This window comes from Lepisma saccharinum, chromosome 4 (assembly GCF_977018435.1).
Source record: "Lepisma saccharinum chromosome 4, izLepSacc3.1, whole genome shotgun sequence".
In the NCBI taxonomy this organism is placed as follows: domain Eukaryota; kingdom Metazoa; phylum Arthropoda; class Insecta; order Zygentoma; family Lepismatidae; genus Lepisma; species Lepisma saccharinum.
In genome coordinates, this window is record NC_139232.1 from 60,939,824 (window position 1) to 60,954,816 (window position 14,993).

General features: G+C 36.9%; 1 protein-coding gene across 1 annotated transcript in view; it reads left to right on the forward strand.

The window, feature by feature from the left end:
* The window catches only part of LOC145986955 (ATP-dependent translocase ABCB1-like), a 149,543-nt gene that overhangs the window by 53,667 nt on the left and 80,883 nt on the right, over positions 1-14,993 (forward strand). Inside the window, exons 8-11 of the mRNA XM_083121419.1 lie at positions 1,868-1,995; positions 3,068-3,257; positions 12,151-12,375; positions 12,596-12,721. Of these exons, the coding sequence (XP_082977545.1) occupies positions 1,868-1,995; positions 3,068-3,257; positions 12,151-12,375; positions 12,596-12,721 (669 nt within the window). The remainder of the gene's footprint in view (positions 1-1,867; positions 1,996-3,067; positions 3,258-12,150; positions 12,376-12,595; positions 12,722-14,993) is intronic.

Below are 14,993 nucleotides of genomic sequence, written 5' to 3' on the forward strand. Positions count from 1 at the left end.
AGTGTTTACGGACATAATGATTATCTCTGTCTCGACTGTCCCACTGACAGAGGAAGCAACAGTATTTCATGCAACCTTCTTGGGAGGAAAATCAAAAAAGGAATCGAAACTAGCATAACGCTTGCAAGAACTGAGAAAAAGAAATTAATCGAATGTTGTAAAAAGGGAGAAATTCCGGTTGCCTTTGGGATCCCCAAAACCCACAGGGGGGGGGGGGGGTACCACTAAGACTGATCATTCCTATGTACTCCCACCCTGGATGTAATTTAGCAAAAACTCTTGTAACTAAAATTAAAGAAGTGGGAAATAACACAGAATTCAGTTTTAAAAATTCTAAGGAAGTAAAAGAGAAGATCGAAGATCTAGAGTTAGATAAAGATGATCAAATAATGAGCTTTGATGTGGTAAACCTCTACCCTAGCATCCCGAGAGACAAAGCAGCCGACTGTTTATTTAGATGGCTTAGAGAAAAAGGAGTAGATATAGTTGTAGCTTGGGAATGTGTAAGGTGGTTTGACCTATGTACTAGGTATAACTATTTCCGTTTAAATGAAGAAGTATACATACAGAAAGATGGTTTAGCCATGGGCAACCCTATTTCAGGGATTGCATCGAGGATCTTAATGCATTTTATAGAAAAAACTGCCTTAGAACAAATGGTAGGAAATATTTAATATTTCGGGAGATACGTCGATGACGTTCTGGTTATAGGGGGCAAAGCTGATCTTTTGAAACTATTTGATATATTGGGGGAAAAGCTGATCTTTTGAAACTATTTAATATATTGGGGGAACAAGACCCCCGAATTAAATTCACAAAACAAGAGATGACAAAAGATTTAATGGGCTTCTTAGATTTAAAAATCATCAGAACCGGAACAAATATTAAAACTGGGGTTTTCCATATAACCCTTGCCAGAGATTTACACATTCATAGCAAGTCAGAACATGCCAAAAGAACAAAACACAACATCTTTCTTAATTTTTACATCTGGGGAATACGTTTATGCAGTCAAAGAAACGAGAGAGAAAAATAAGAAAAATGGATCTATAGGATGGGAAGAAAGAATGGATACAAAGAGGAACATCTGAATAAGATATGCAGGAAACAAGATATGTAAAAAGGATAGGGGGGGGGGGGAAGAAATGAATAGTGATAAAGTAAAAAAAAGACCCGAGAAAACAAAATTAACTCTGAGAATAAGAAATAAAAATATATCGGTATTCCATATTTCAAAGGAATTTTGTAAAAGATAGAAAGAGTAGCTAAAGAATTTGGCATTAAATGTGGCTCTGGCACCCACCCAGTGTCGTATAGGGGTGTGTAGTTAGGGCCCACACTTTCTTGATCAAGGCCGAAGATGGGGGTGATGTGATCAACACCATGCCCCTGGCTGCCTCTACCCCCAGTTTCCTCCAGGTACCCACTTTATACAACGCTGGGTGGGCACCAGAGCCACTTGAACAGGTGGAAAAAAATTATTCTGTCATACCAATGTATAATTTTGGGCATTCATTCATTCTTTGTAACACAGGAGAAACACACTTTCGGCTATTGTACCATACGTTTCTTATGTAACTTTCAAATTTTGTGTTTTTGGCTAAATTACACATGATACATGGAAACAAATTGCAGATTCGTTTTTGTCATGCACAAATACATTAGAATCACACATTTTCATCTAAAGGACAAATTTCATGTTGTGCAGTGTTATCATCCACTGATATTTGGGATTTTGTATTTTGCTATATGTTTTGGATGTTGTTTCAGATTATATTTAAGAGATGAGTTAAATAATTATGTTTTGTTAAACTTCATAAGTTTATCTTGCAGAATTTTTCTTTTCATTTGTCATAATACTTAACAGATACACAAATGTTTGTCAGAAACACAATTGGAAAGATACATCAGTTACTCTGAGCCAAAGGTCACATGGGCATTATGCAATCTGAAGACAGTAAAAACATATAATTCCGAAGCTGAGGAAGCAAGGAAGTAAGTATATGTAAATCTATTATTAAGGTATGTATTGAACAAAATCAAAAGTATCATATTGAGCAAATCACTTAATAATGGAAATGTGTGTTTAAAATGTTAATTTTGCTAGAATTGATCTCTTACATATATTTTGAGTATCCTGTGTCAGCTTTTCAGAAATGTTTATATTTCTGGTATACTTTTGCATTGTTCTGACTGAATTATACAATAAATTTATTTCTCTATATTTTTATTAAAGTCAGTAGCTTTACATTGTGCCAACTGCAGATTGCATTATTAACAATTATTCAATATGAGGGCAAATCGAAAAGTCTTAGCCCCTATTTTTTTCAGCCAAAATAGTAGTGCGATTGAGAAACCGAGATATACATTGAATGCAATAGGTTTCTCTTGGAACGGCCCAGCGTTAACACTCGGCTGTTCCGCGGCACGCTGCTGCTGTCAGTTTGCAAAGGTGGGTGTAGTACTCAACACTTCCACATTGTATGAGCAGGGAAGTGTTATTTGTTTTCTATGGAGCAAGGGATAAATGCCCATCGAGATCCATAGGGAAATGCAGACGACATATGGGGACAAGTGTCTTGCTTTGAGAAGTGTGTGGTGGTGGTGTTGTGAGTTCGAAAAATGGCAGAGAAGACCTTCATGACAGTGAGCAATCGGGGCATCCTCATCCGCCTCAGAAAATGTCCTTCAGATGCACACACCGATCTGCTTTCACCATTGCATTCAAGCGGGCAATGTTTTTCGTTGTTTTTACGATACCGTTCGCGAATCCTTGGTGTATCCTTGCAGGACAGAGGATCATTTGCGACTACAAAGTGAAGACCGGCAGTGGTACCACAATCAACTGGCCGAATTGTACAACAGCAGTATCTCCAAACTAGTGGTGCGATGTGACAATGGTAACGATGTGGAAAAATAGTGCAAGGTACATAGAACAATGCCTATAGTTTGATTTCCTTACATGTTTATTATATCAGTTGAAAAAGAAATTGTGGCAAAGACTTTTCAATTTGCTCCTGTATTAGGGCTAAGTTTTATAATTTTCCTTCAATATGAACTTTTACAGATACAAGCATTGTTTAAATCCATGCTACAAAATTGGAGTATGTAGAGGAATATTTTCTGGGATTGAAGGTGGTCTGATTTGGATATTTGTGTATACAATATATGGCTTTTGCTTTTGGTATAGTTCAGCATTTCTCCTACAGGCAAACAATCTGCAGGATGAAAAAATTTCACCAAAGAATTTTCTTATTGTAAGTAGTATATTCCATGTGTAATATGTATTTGTAAACAATTCTTAAATGTAGTACTATGTTACAAAAGCTCAATTGTAGGCCTCTAAAAGTTTACAATGAGGTTCCACTATGTGATACACGTGTGTATATTTGATCTGAGTGAAGACCACATTCACAAACATTGAACTATTATTGTTTAATTCATTTTGATGCAGGTGCAACTTACTCATGTAGTATAAATTATCAGTACAATATAAAAAGAAAAATCTTTTATAAAATCCCTAAAAGTACTTATGTTGGTGAGTATATGATTTCCGTGAAACTATGTTTCGGGATGTAACTACTCCCTTCATCAGGTAGATAAGCTATGCCAATTTAATTATACCATTGGCTGCGTCAAACAAGACATGGATCAAGAGATATGGTAAAAATGGATAAAAGGTTAAAATGTGATCTAAGGCAGCTGGACATGTACAGGTTTCTTATTCCTACCATTACGCTAGAATCCTGATCGCAAAAATCCGTAAAAACAGTCTAAAACACGTTAAAAACACTTTTTCAGAAGTGACTCAGTGAACGCAGTACAGCTGTCTAAGGAGGCCTCTCATGGAATGCCGGAAGTTGTGCGGTGTATTTCCCTCTTACTCTCCCCTCCCCCCCACCACTTCCCTTGGTTTACGTCACATATCTAGCTCGGAATCTATTATTTCACGAGACGCGTTGACCTGGAAGCCGATTTTTCTTTTGTTGTATCCCACCTATTGAACATTTTAATTCATTTTTCATCATTGTTCCCGTCCTCTCTGTTTAGTTTATTATCCCTCCCTTTACAGATATACACTAATTCGTATACATTTCTACTTAATCGTTTATGATCAACTCTCATTATTTCTCGCTTCTGAATTTCATGTTCTTCCTCGATCATGTGTTCTGATAGTCCAGTTCTTGGGGTTCCTTTTATGTATTTATCATGCTCCCCCTACCTAATTTTCATGCTCCGGCCGGTTTGACCTATATATTCTTTATTACATGAACAAGTTATATTATAAACCGCTTTTTCATTTTCCATTTTATTCTCCTTTTCTTTCCCAACCTTTTTATATTGTGTGAAATGTTTCTCTACCGTTCGTGGTGCCCTCATCCCACATTTAATGCCAAATTCTTTAGCTACTCTTTCTATCTTTTACAAAATTCCTTTGAAATACGGAATACCGATATATTTGTATTTCTTATTCTCAGAGTTAATTTCGTTTTCTCGCATCTTTTTTTCCTTTATCACTATTCATTTCTTCCCCTCCCCCTTCTATCCTTTTTACATATCTTGTGTGCTTTCCTGCATATCTTATTCAGATGTTCCTCTTTGTATCCATTCTTTCTTCCCATCCTATAGATCCATTTTTCTTATTTTTCTCTCTCGTTTCTTTAACTGCATAATCGAATTCCCCAGATGAAAAAATTAAGAAAGATGTTGTGTTTTGTTCTTTTGGCATGTTCTGACTTGCTATGAATGTGTAAATCTCCAGCAAGGGTTATATGGAAACCCCCAGTTTTAATATTTGTTCCGGTTCTGATGATTTTTTAATCTAAGAAGCCCATTAAATCTTTTGCCATCTCTTGTTTTGTGAATTTAATTCGGAGGTCTTGTTCCCCCAATATATCAAATAGTTTCAAAAGATCAGCTTTGCCCCCTATAACCAGAACGTCATCGACGTATCTCCCGAAATATTAAATATTTCCTACCATTTGTTCTAAGGCAGTTTTTTCTATAAAATGCATTAAGCTCCTCGATGCAATCCCTGAAATAGGGTTGCCCATGGCTAAACCATCTTTCTGTATGTATACTTCTTCGTTGAAATAGTTATACCTAGTACATAGGTCAAACCACCTTACATATTCCCAAGCTACAACTATATCTACTCCTTTTTCTCTAAGCCATCTAAATAAACAGTCGGCTGCTTTGTCTCTCGGGACGCTAGAGTAGAGGTTTACTACATCAAAGCTCATTATTTGATCATCTTTATCTAAGTCTAGATCTTCGATGTTCTCTTTTACTTCCTTAGAATTTTTAATACTGAATTCTGTATTATTTCCCACTTCTTTAATTTTAGTTACAAGAGTTTTTGCTAAATTACATCCAGGATGGGAGTACATAGGAATGATCTGTCTTAGTGGTACCCCCTCCTTGTGGGTTTTGGGGATCCCAAAGGCAACCGGAATTTCTCCCTTTTTACAACATTCGATTAATTTCTTTTTCTCTATTCTTGCAAGCGTTATGCTAGTTTCGATTCCTTTTTTGATTTTCCTCCTAATTTTATTGATGGGGTTACCTCATACAATTTCGAAATCGCTACTACGGAAGCATTCCTTCATTTTCATTCTATATTCCTCTCTCCTAATAACTACCATTTTATTTTCTTTGGTCGTATCAGGAAGAAGTTATTATCTTTTATCCATTTCTTAACGTTACTTAATTTCTTTTTGAATTCATTTCAGGTGTCCTTCCTAATCCTATCTGTTTTCTCTCATCCCCTTACCTCATTCTGTTCTTTTCTGATTTGATTTTCAATAATATCATGAATCTTATTCTTAAATTCACTTTTGTGTTCTCTATCATCAATCATCATTCCTATCCCTTCCGCTGCTACTATAAAATCTTCTTTAGAGATTTTTGATCCCCAATAGCAAATTTCTGCCCTTTTCCCATTATTTCGTTAAGGTCCTTTGGTAGAATTAGATCGGTTAAATTTAACATGTTCCCCTCTGGGTCACTTTGTTCCCTATCCTTATTGCGTATGTTTTTTGTTACGTCGTTCTTCCTAAGCTTATTCAGCTTATTCTGTATGACGACTCTATGTTTATATTTTGCTGCTTCTGCTGCTTCTACGTACTTGTGATGTCTTTCTTCAATTTCCAACCAGGTCATGCCGTCTATAATAGCTCCTGGTTCCAAATGCAGCTTTAGACATTCTTTATTTAATGGGTCTACATTAGCATATGCCTCCCTTATACATTTTGACATCCCCATTTGAACGTTCTTTTTTTGTGCTACCCCTTTTTCACTTAATGGACGGTATCCCCATTTCAGGAAACCCGGGATTACCCCGAACCTTCTACATTCCTTGAGAAACCATACTCTATTAATTGTTAAATTTAACTTTACCTAACCTAACAAAAAAAAAAGAATAGGAAGGTAAAGGAGATAAGGTAGTGTTTTGAAAATTGCGCACTTTTCCCCCTGTATCGGAATATATATTAATATTTATGCAGGTGCGACTTACTCATGTAGTATAAATTATCAGTACAATATAAAATGAAAAATATTTTATAAAATCCCTAAAAGTACTTACATTGGTGAGTATATGATTTCCGTGAAACTACATTTCGGGATGTAACTACTCCCTTCATCAGGTAGATAGGCTATGCCAATTTAATTATACCATTGGCTGCGTCAAACAAGACATGGATCAAGAGATATGGTAAAAATGGATAAAAGGTTAAAATGTGATCTAAGACAGTTGAACATGTGCAGGTGCCTTATTCCTACCATTACGTTAGAATCCTGATGCAAAAATCCATAAAAAAATTCTAAAACACGTTAAAAACACTTATTCAGAAGTGACTCGGTGAACGGAGAAAAAGAAACTAATCGGATGTTGTAAAAAGGGAGAAATTCCGGTTTCCTTTGGGATCCCCAAAACCCACATGGAGGGGCTACCACTAAGACCGATCATTCCTATGTACTCCCACCCTGGATGTAATTTAGCAAAAACTCTTGTAACTAAAATTAAAGAAGTGGGAAATAACACAGAATTCAGTATATAATTCTAAGGAAGTAAAAGAGAAGATCGAAGATCTAGAGTTAGATAAAGATGATCAAATAATGAGCTTTGATGTGGTAAACCTCTACCCTAGCATCCCGAGAGACAAAGCAGCCGACTGTTTATTTAGATGGCTTAGAGAAAAAGGAGTAGATATAGTTGTAGCTTGGGAATATGTAAGGTGGTTTGACCTATGTACTAGGTATAACTATTTCAACGAAGAAGTATACATACAGAAAGATGGTTTAGCCATGGGCAACCCTATTTCAGGGATTGCATCGAGGATCTTTATGCAATTTATAGAGAAAAACTGCCTTAGAACAAATGGTAGGAAATATTTAATATTTCGGGAGATATGTCGATGACGTTCTGGTTATAGGAGGAAAAGCTGATCTTTTGAAACTATTTGATATATTGGGGGAACAAGACCTCCGAATTAAATTCACAAAACAAGAGATGGCAAAAGATTTAATGGTAAAAATAAAAAGGTAAAGTGTTCCCCTGTGCTTAGCACCATGCCATGAAGGCGTATAGGGGGTGTGGGGGTAACGCCCCACACTATCTTGATCCGGTCGTGAGTGGGGGTGATGTGATCAGCCGGGGCCGCTTCCAACGTTAGAAAAGTTCCCGGATTTGAGCCGGCCGGGGATCGATTCCGGGACCTTTAACATAGTAATGAGACGCGTTATCGACTGAGCCACTGCGGCCAAATATTTAATGTGCTTCTTAGATTTAAAAATCATCAGAACCGGAACAAAAATTAAAACCGGGGTTTTCCATATAACTCTTGCCGGAGATTTACACATTCATAGCAAGTCAGAACATGCCAAAAGAACAAAACACAACGTCTTTCTTAACTTTTTCATCTGGGGAATACGATTAATCAGTCAAAGAAATGAGAGAGAAAAATAAGAAAAATGGATCTATAGGATGGGAAGAAAGAATGGATACAAAGAGGAACATCTGAATAAGATATGCAGGAAAGCGCACAAGATATGTAAAAAGGATAGGGGGGGGGGAAGAAATGAATAGTGATAAAGGAAAAAAGATGTGAGAAAACGAAATTAACTCTGAGAATAAGAAATACAAATATATCGGTATTCCGTATTTCAAAGGAATTTTGTAAAAGATAGAAAGAGTAGCTAAAGAATTTGTCATTAAATGTGGGATGAGGGCACCACGAACGGTAGAGAAACATTTCACACAATATAAAAAGGTTGGGAAAGAAAAGGAGAATAAAATGGAAAATGAAAAAGGGGTTTATAATATAACTTGTTCATGTAATAAAGAATATATAGGTCAAACCGGCCGGAGCATGAAAATTAGGTAGGGGGAGCATGATAAATACATAAAAGGAACCCCAAGAACTGGACTATCAGAACACATGATCGAGGAAGAACATGAAATTCAGAAGCGAGAAATAATGAGAGTTGATCATAAACCATTAATTAGAAATGTGTACGAAGCAGCATATATCTGTAAAGGGAGGGATAATAAACTAAACAGAGAGGACGGGAACGTTGATGAAAAATGGATGAAAATGTTCAAAAGGTGGGATACAACAAGAGAAAAAATTGGCTTCCAGGTCAATGCGTCTCGTGAAATAATAGATTTCGAGCTAGATATGACATAAACCAACGGAAGTGGTGGGGGGGGGGGGAAGGGAGAGTAAGAGGGAAATACACCGCACAACTTCCGGCATTCCATGAGAGGCCTCCTTAGACAGCTGTACTGCGTTCACTGAGTCACTTCTGAAAAATTGTTTTTAACGTGTTTTGGACTGTTTTTACGGATTTTTGCATCAGGATTCTAGCATAATGGTAGGAATAAGAAACCTGTACATGTCCAGCTGCCTTAGATCACATTTTAACCTTTTATCCATTTTTACCATATCTCTTGATCCATGTCTTGTTTGACGCAGCCAATGGTATAATTAAATTGGCATAGCTTATCTACCTGATGAAGGGAGTAGTTACATCCCGAAACATAGTTTCACGGAAATCATATACTCACCAACATAAGTACTTTTAGGGATTTTATAAAAGATTTTTCTTTTTATATTGTACTGATAATTTATTGTTTAATGTTTATATCAACACTAATACTTATTCTTTGTAGCAAAAGAAGTTGTTTCAAATAGTAAAAAATATTAGAATTTATGTACTCCGTTACAACTACACTATATCATATTTGACTTTAACATATTCATAGAATCACACCTGAGATAAGCAGAATATTAGAGAAGCTATAAATTAATTGTAAAATCTACTTGATTTTTTGCCGAAGTAATGAAACTGCAAATTTCGTTTAATTCTCAGGACATTTAGACTGGTAAATTGTTTGCACAGCAGTTTGTGTACTCTGTAGATACCCAGATGTTTAAGAAGTCTCAGCGATTTATAGAGATTAAAGTTCTCATACTAATGCTATCAGATGATGCCAGTACAGTGAAATAAATATAAAAATAATGAGACCCCAAGGTTTATGAATGCCAGAGAATTAGTTAGTTAATGAGAAGAAATTATTTACGAAAAAAAATAGTAAATTCGGTGTGAAAAACCTGAAAGTATATTTCAACTTTTATGTTTGTATCACCTGGAAGTAGAAAAAAAAAAATAACTCGTGGCTCGACAGCCCTCGAAGGGCCTGGGCTGATCTCCCGACTGCCAGTCTCCCTCCCACAATCCTACTTAGAGGTGTGGAGATCGTCAACTGGTAATGGGGTGACTTGTGGTCAGCATGCCGAACCCCCAGCCGTTATAGGAGATTTCCGAGACCTGGTTACGCTACCGACACGTAGCTCCCCAATTTCCTCACAATGGTGTGTTGCCACTGGTCCTATACACAGGCTGAGAACCCAGAGACTGATCCAAGGTGGACTCAAACCCACGCAGACAGAACCCAAAGCACAGCACCTTAAGACCACACATCCGCGGAGGACGACTCATACATGTGCAGCCAAGCCATTTTAGTTTCCATCTCCATCATCTTTCTTTCTTTTATCTTGACGATGGGGATACAATATCTCTGAAATATCAATAACCTCTTGAGACCTTTCATTTTAGTGTTTTCTGGCTTGTGATTTTATATTGATTTTAATACAGACGAGGATATGTACTTTTCTGCTTATGACATTTTCTCACATTTGAAGCAACAATATTTGGTAATGGGTCATGGTTTTTGATTGGAGGAGGATTGTAAGGTTTAACCTTTTGCATCCCGAGCATCTCGATCAAGATCCTACATGTAACCCTTTGCATCCTGAGTGTCTCGATCGAGATCCTCTAGCATGCTCGTAGTTTTTACGTTATAATGTCACTATTTTTGGCTGGATTTGCGATTTTCTTCTTTTACATTATTGTTAACACATATTCTGCACCGTAAAGACTCTTGCATGTCTTGTTCTTTCATAAAAAGGGGGGGAAATGGCGGTAAAATGGCGGCTTCCTTTGAAACTGAGTCAGTGATGCGTAGACATGTTGTTAGGGGGGGTACAAGTCATGTTGTATTGCTCGTATGATAATAGTGCAATTATTTTCTTGTTCCAGACATGCCAGCGATCATTTCCATGTGTATTTTGACAATGTTCTTTACTTTGTTGTTCAGGGGCGGAGGGGGGAAGGGGCATTTTTCTTCAAAAATTTTGGAATTTTCCAATTCCTCCCCTCCCATCCATATATACACTCAATGTGCTTAAATTGTATGTAGTCCGAAGCTATGGTTCATTCCGCATACAACTGTACTTGATTCGTCCGTCTATGGCAATTAGCTTCGAACCTACAGTCGTTTCAAGGTAACTGCGGATTTTGCTGAATGGCTCAGTGGTGTACAGACATGTCGTTTTGGGGGTACAAGTCTTGTTCTATTGATCATATGATAATAGTGCAATTATTTTCTTGTTCCTAACACTCCAGCGATTATTTCCATGTGTATTGTTAGAATGTCTTGTACTTTTTGTCGAGGTGAGGGCAAAAAAAACATTTGTTCTTCAAAAATTTTGGAATTTTCAGTTTCCTCCCCCTCCCTCCATATATGTGCCAAAGGTGCATAAATTTTATATAGTCCGAATCTATGGTTCATTCCGAGTGAAACGATATATCATTTGTCTGTCTACGGCAATTAGCATCCGATCTACAGTCATTTTTATAAAACTCTGCATTTTGCTGAAAATCGGCTCGGGCAGCAAGTTGGTTACATGCGAAAGAGGCTCAGGTGGCTATGGTTAAAGTGTGATTTATCCCCACAACCCCCAAAATTTCCTCAACACCCCCCTAAATACAAACTTATATTTCTTCAGAAGAAATTTCTGCTTATAATCCACATTCATCTTTCCGAATGTTTAAGATGGGACATTCAAACTTTCGGTGGTTGTGTCCATTGGATGGAAATTGGGTATGGGAGAATTCCAGTCCAATGTTTCATCACTGCATGAAGGAACCATCAACACGTTAAACCTTAGAACCCTTCTGCAATCCAAAGTCAGGCCTTTGCAGCAAATGTTGTTGCTTCAAATGTGAGAAAATGTCTCTTGCAAAAAAGTAATTATTTACATCTGTATTAAAATTAATATAAAAACGTAACAAACCAGAAAACACTAAAGTAAAAGGCCTCAAGAGGTTATCAACATTTCAGGAATATTGTATCCCCATCATAAGGATGAAAGAAAGAAAGGTGGAAGAGAGAAATCAGGAAATTTATCTGAATCATTCGAGAAAATACGAACATGGGGAATGCAGAATATGCAATTTCTAGTTTTGATGGGATGAGAGTATTGTGTTCAACCATTGTCCTGTATGAGATAGGCATGGCAAAGATGAGAAATGTAAGTTCTGGAAATAATTATTTCGTTTGGTTTGATGTAAATGGAGATTTTCAACTTACTTGCCTCAATATAGATATCCACATTGTGGTAGGTCAAGGAGCTTAAAACCAAGTTTCATTGATATCTTCTTTCTTTAATATATTCCCTTTCTTTTGTTATATGCTGTTTGTAATATTTGTTCTTGATTACAAAAATTAGAAGGAAATAGTTTATTTTCTATTGAAATATAACCTACCTGACATGAATATGTAATTTATTATTTTATTTGTAGATTTTTCTAAGTGTGCTAGAGATAATAACAGATGTTACATGGATTATGGAAAACCGTCAAGTTTTCATCCATGCAAGAGCAGCAAGTGAATCAGTTCTTCATGTTCTTAACCATGTACCTCCTATTGGCAGCACAGATTGTAGTGGGAAATATATACAGCATTTTCACGGTGTGATAAAATTTGTGGATGTGTGCTTCTCATATGCCTCCAAACCAGAGGTAAAGGTAGGTATAATAGATTGATAATAAATAAAGTTGTTAAAGAAAATACATTCATTTTTATAAGTAATCATGTGAGTACAGTGAATATAGAACAGAATTGTGGTAGAAATTTATACAGTCAAGCTCTTTTGTCATTCATCTGACATTTTTTTTAACTGCTGGGTACAAATGTAAGATGCTGTAATTTTTTCTAGAAATTTTAATTGTGAAATTTGTGTTCCAGATATTTGCCGGATTAAATATAGTAATTAACAAAGGGGAAAAGATTGCCATAATTGGACCACCTGATTCAGGCAAAACAACTTTTATGAACATGATACGAAGATTTTATGATCCAGTGTCTGGATCTGTAAGTTCTAACTATGAATTTGAAAATTCTGAAATGATTTTAGTAATGCATGTGATTACTGTCAAATATTATTTCAGGCCATTGAGAAGTTTACAATGTAGTTTTTTTGTAATTGTTGTTGTGTTCAATAAATAATTAGTATGTGTTTTATCAAAGGTGAGTAGATTTTGGCAAGGTAGCATCTACACCATAGATGGAAACAGAATTATTGTAATGTGGGTCAGGGCCGCGTTAGGAAGAGTGAGGCCCTTATAGTTTGAAAAATGAAAATATATACACCTTCGATTCCTTGTAAAATTATACACTAAAACCAACATGGTTATTAATATTGCATAATTATTACCCCACCTTCAACACAAGGATTTCCCTTGAGCCACCAACGAAATTTGGGAGCTTGTTGAGGACATGAAGACAAATAACTTTCTGTAATTAATAACTTTTTGCTACTTCAGGACCTGTTTCGGCTTTCTATCAGCCCTCGAAAAAACACATTTTATCCTGTGTGTATGTAGTTATGCACTACAGATATATGGTTGCAAACATACATAAGAGCTGTGGTAGGCTAGTCGGTAGGACGTCTGACTGCCACGCGAGAGACTCGGTTTCGATTCCCAGTGTGGGTAATCTAAGGTTCGAATTTTTCTGCCCTTGTCCCCGCATAAAGCTGCTCTGGCCCCCCCCCCCCAGCCTGAAATAAATGGGCACCCTTGGGGCAACCAGGGGGGTAAAGGCAGCCAGAGCATTATGCTGATCACATCACCTCCAAAATGGCTGAGATCGAGAATGTGTAAGGGTCTACCCCCACATCTCATAAATGTGCATTCATTTCACGGTGCTATATGCACGGGAACTTTACCTTTACCAACATCGAAACATTAGTACTCTATGGGATTGTGCTAGTAGAGTAGCTGGCAGAAAGACATTCCTGATTTTAACTTTCACTCAATTCACGTACTGTTGCTTATCGTTTTTTAGTGATTCGCTAAGATATATTAATATCCTGAGGGCGACTCTTTCCTATCTATCCATAGCATACTAAAGATTTCGTAGTTTTCCAGTAGAAAAATGTGATTCGTGACTGCAAACATATAGGATAAAAATGCCGATTTTTGAGGAGTCGTAAAGTCGAAATAAAACCCCATCGACTTTACATCAATAAAACGTTATCAAGAAAAGTCGATCACATTGATGTCCTCTTCATGCTGTGAAAGGTTGTCGGTGGTTCACAGCAACAGGGTGTGTACGTACGTATATATCCATACACGAATATAAATATGTTGTTTGTATGTTACTTAAAATCTTTACCAATGCTCTAGGTGCAGTGGGCAGGGGGGTGCGAGAGAATGGTATTCCCCAGCTAAGTCCCTTGGCTTATGCAAAGAATATCCCCCCAATTACTCCCAAGACTTGAAGAAAATTCCCCACCTAACACTTTCTACTAAGAATGCTATTCTTTACACATGTGTTGGGAAGTATAAGTATTTGGCATGATATAATGGAGGGAAATTCTTGTAGAGAGCACAATGTAGATTACCTCTCAGATAAAATGTATCCCTCATGTCGTCAATCCCAGGGGATGCCATCCCCTCCTACCCAAGGCCCATGTCGTTCACCCACATGATGTCATAATCCTCATAAAGCATTTAATTAAGACAGCGTAACTATTTCATAACTGAAATCACTTCGCTTTACACTTTAATTGATCTGCCTTCCCCCGAAATTCATTATTCCAATCACCTAACGAACTAAATATGTTTGCACCTGGTAGTAAAAGTGACTTGAAACCAGCTAAAGTAAATGGATTACTAAGGATATATATTCTGATTCCCCTCTCCCCCACCTCATTGCAATTGCAGCATGGTGCCAACTTGTAAACTTCTTTTTTTGCATATTACAATATTACATATAATTAAGAAAAATGTATACTGTTGAATTTTATATTATTTTAAGAAAAAAATCATCCCCAAATACACATATTTGATAATGCGGTCCTCGCCATTATGAGCCCACCTCTGTGTGCACCCTGGTCAATCCCATAATTGAAGTCAAATAATCTGGCAAGGGAGGATAGCCCATTGTGCTACATTGAAAAATTTCTAACATCAGTTAACTGCTCCTGAAGCATTGGGGCATTATAAAAATTAGAACATACATTTGCTCCCCTAGGAGCAAGACATTAGCAACCACAGGACAAGGTTCTTCGACCTCTATTTTCCCCCCAAGTGGGCAGAAATCAGGTCAACTTTGACTACAGGGGATAGAGAAACCAGAG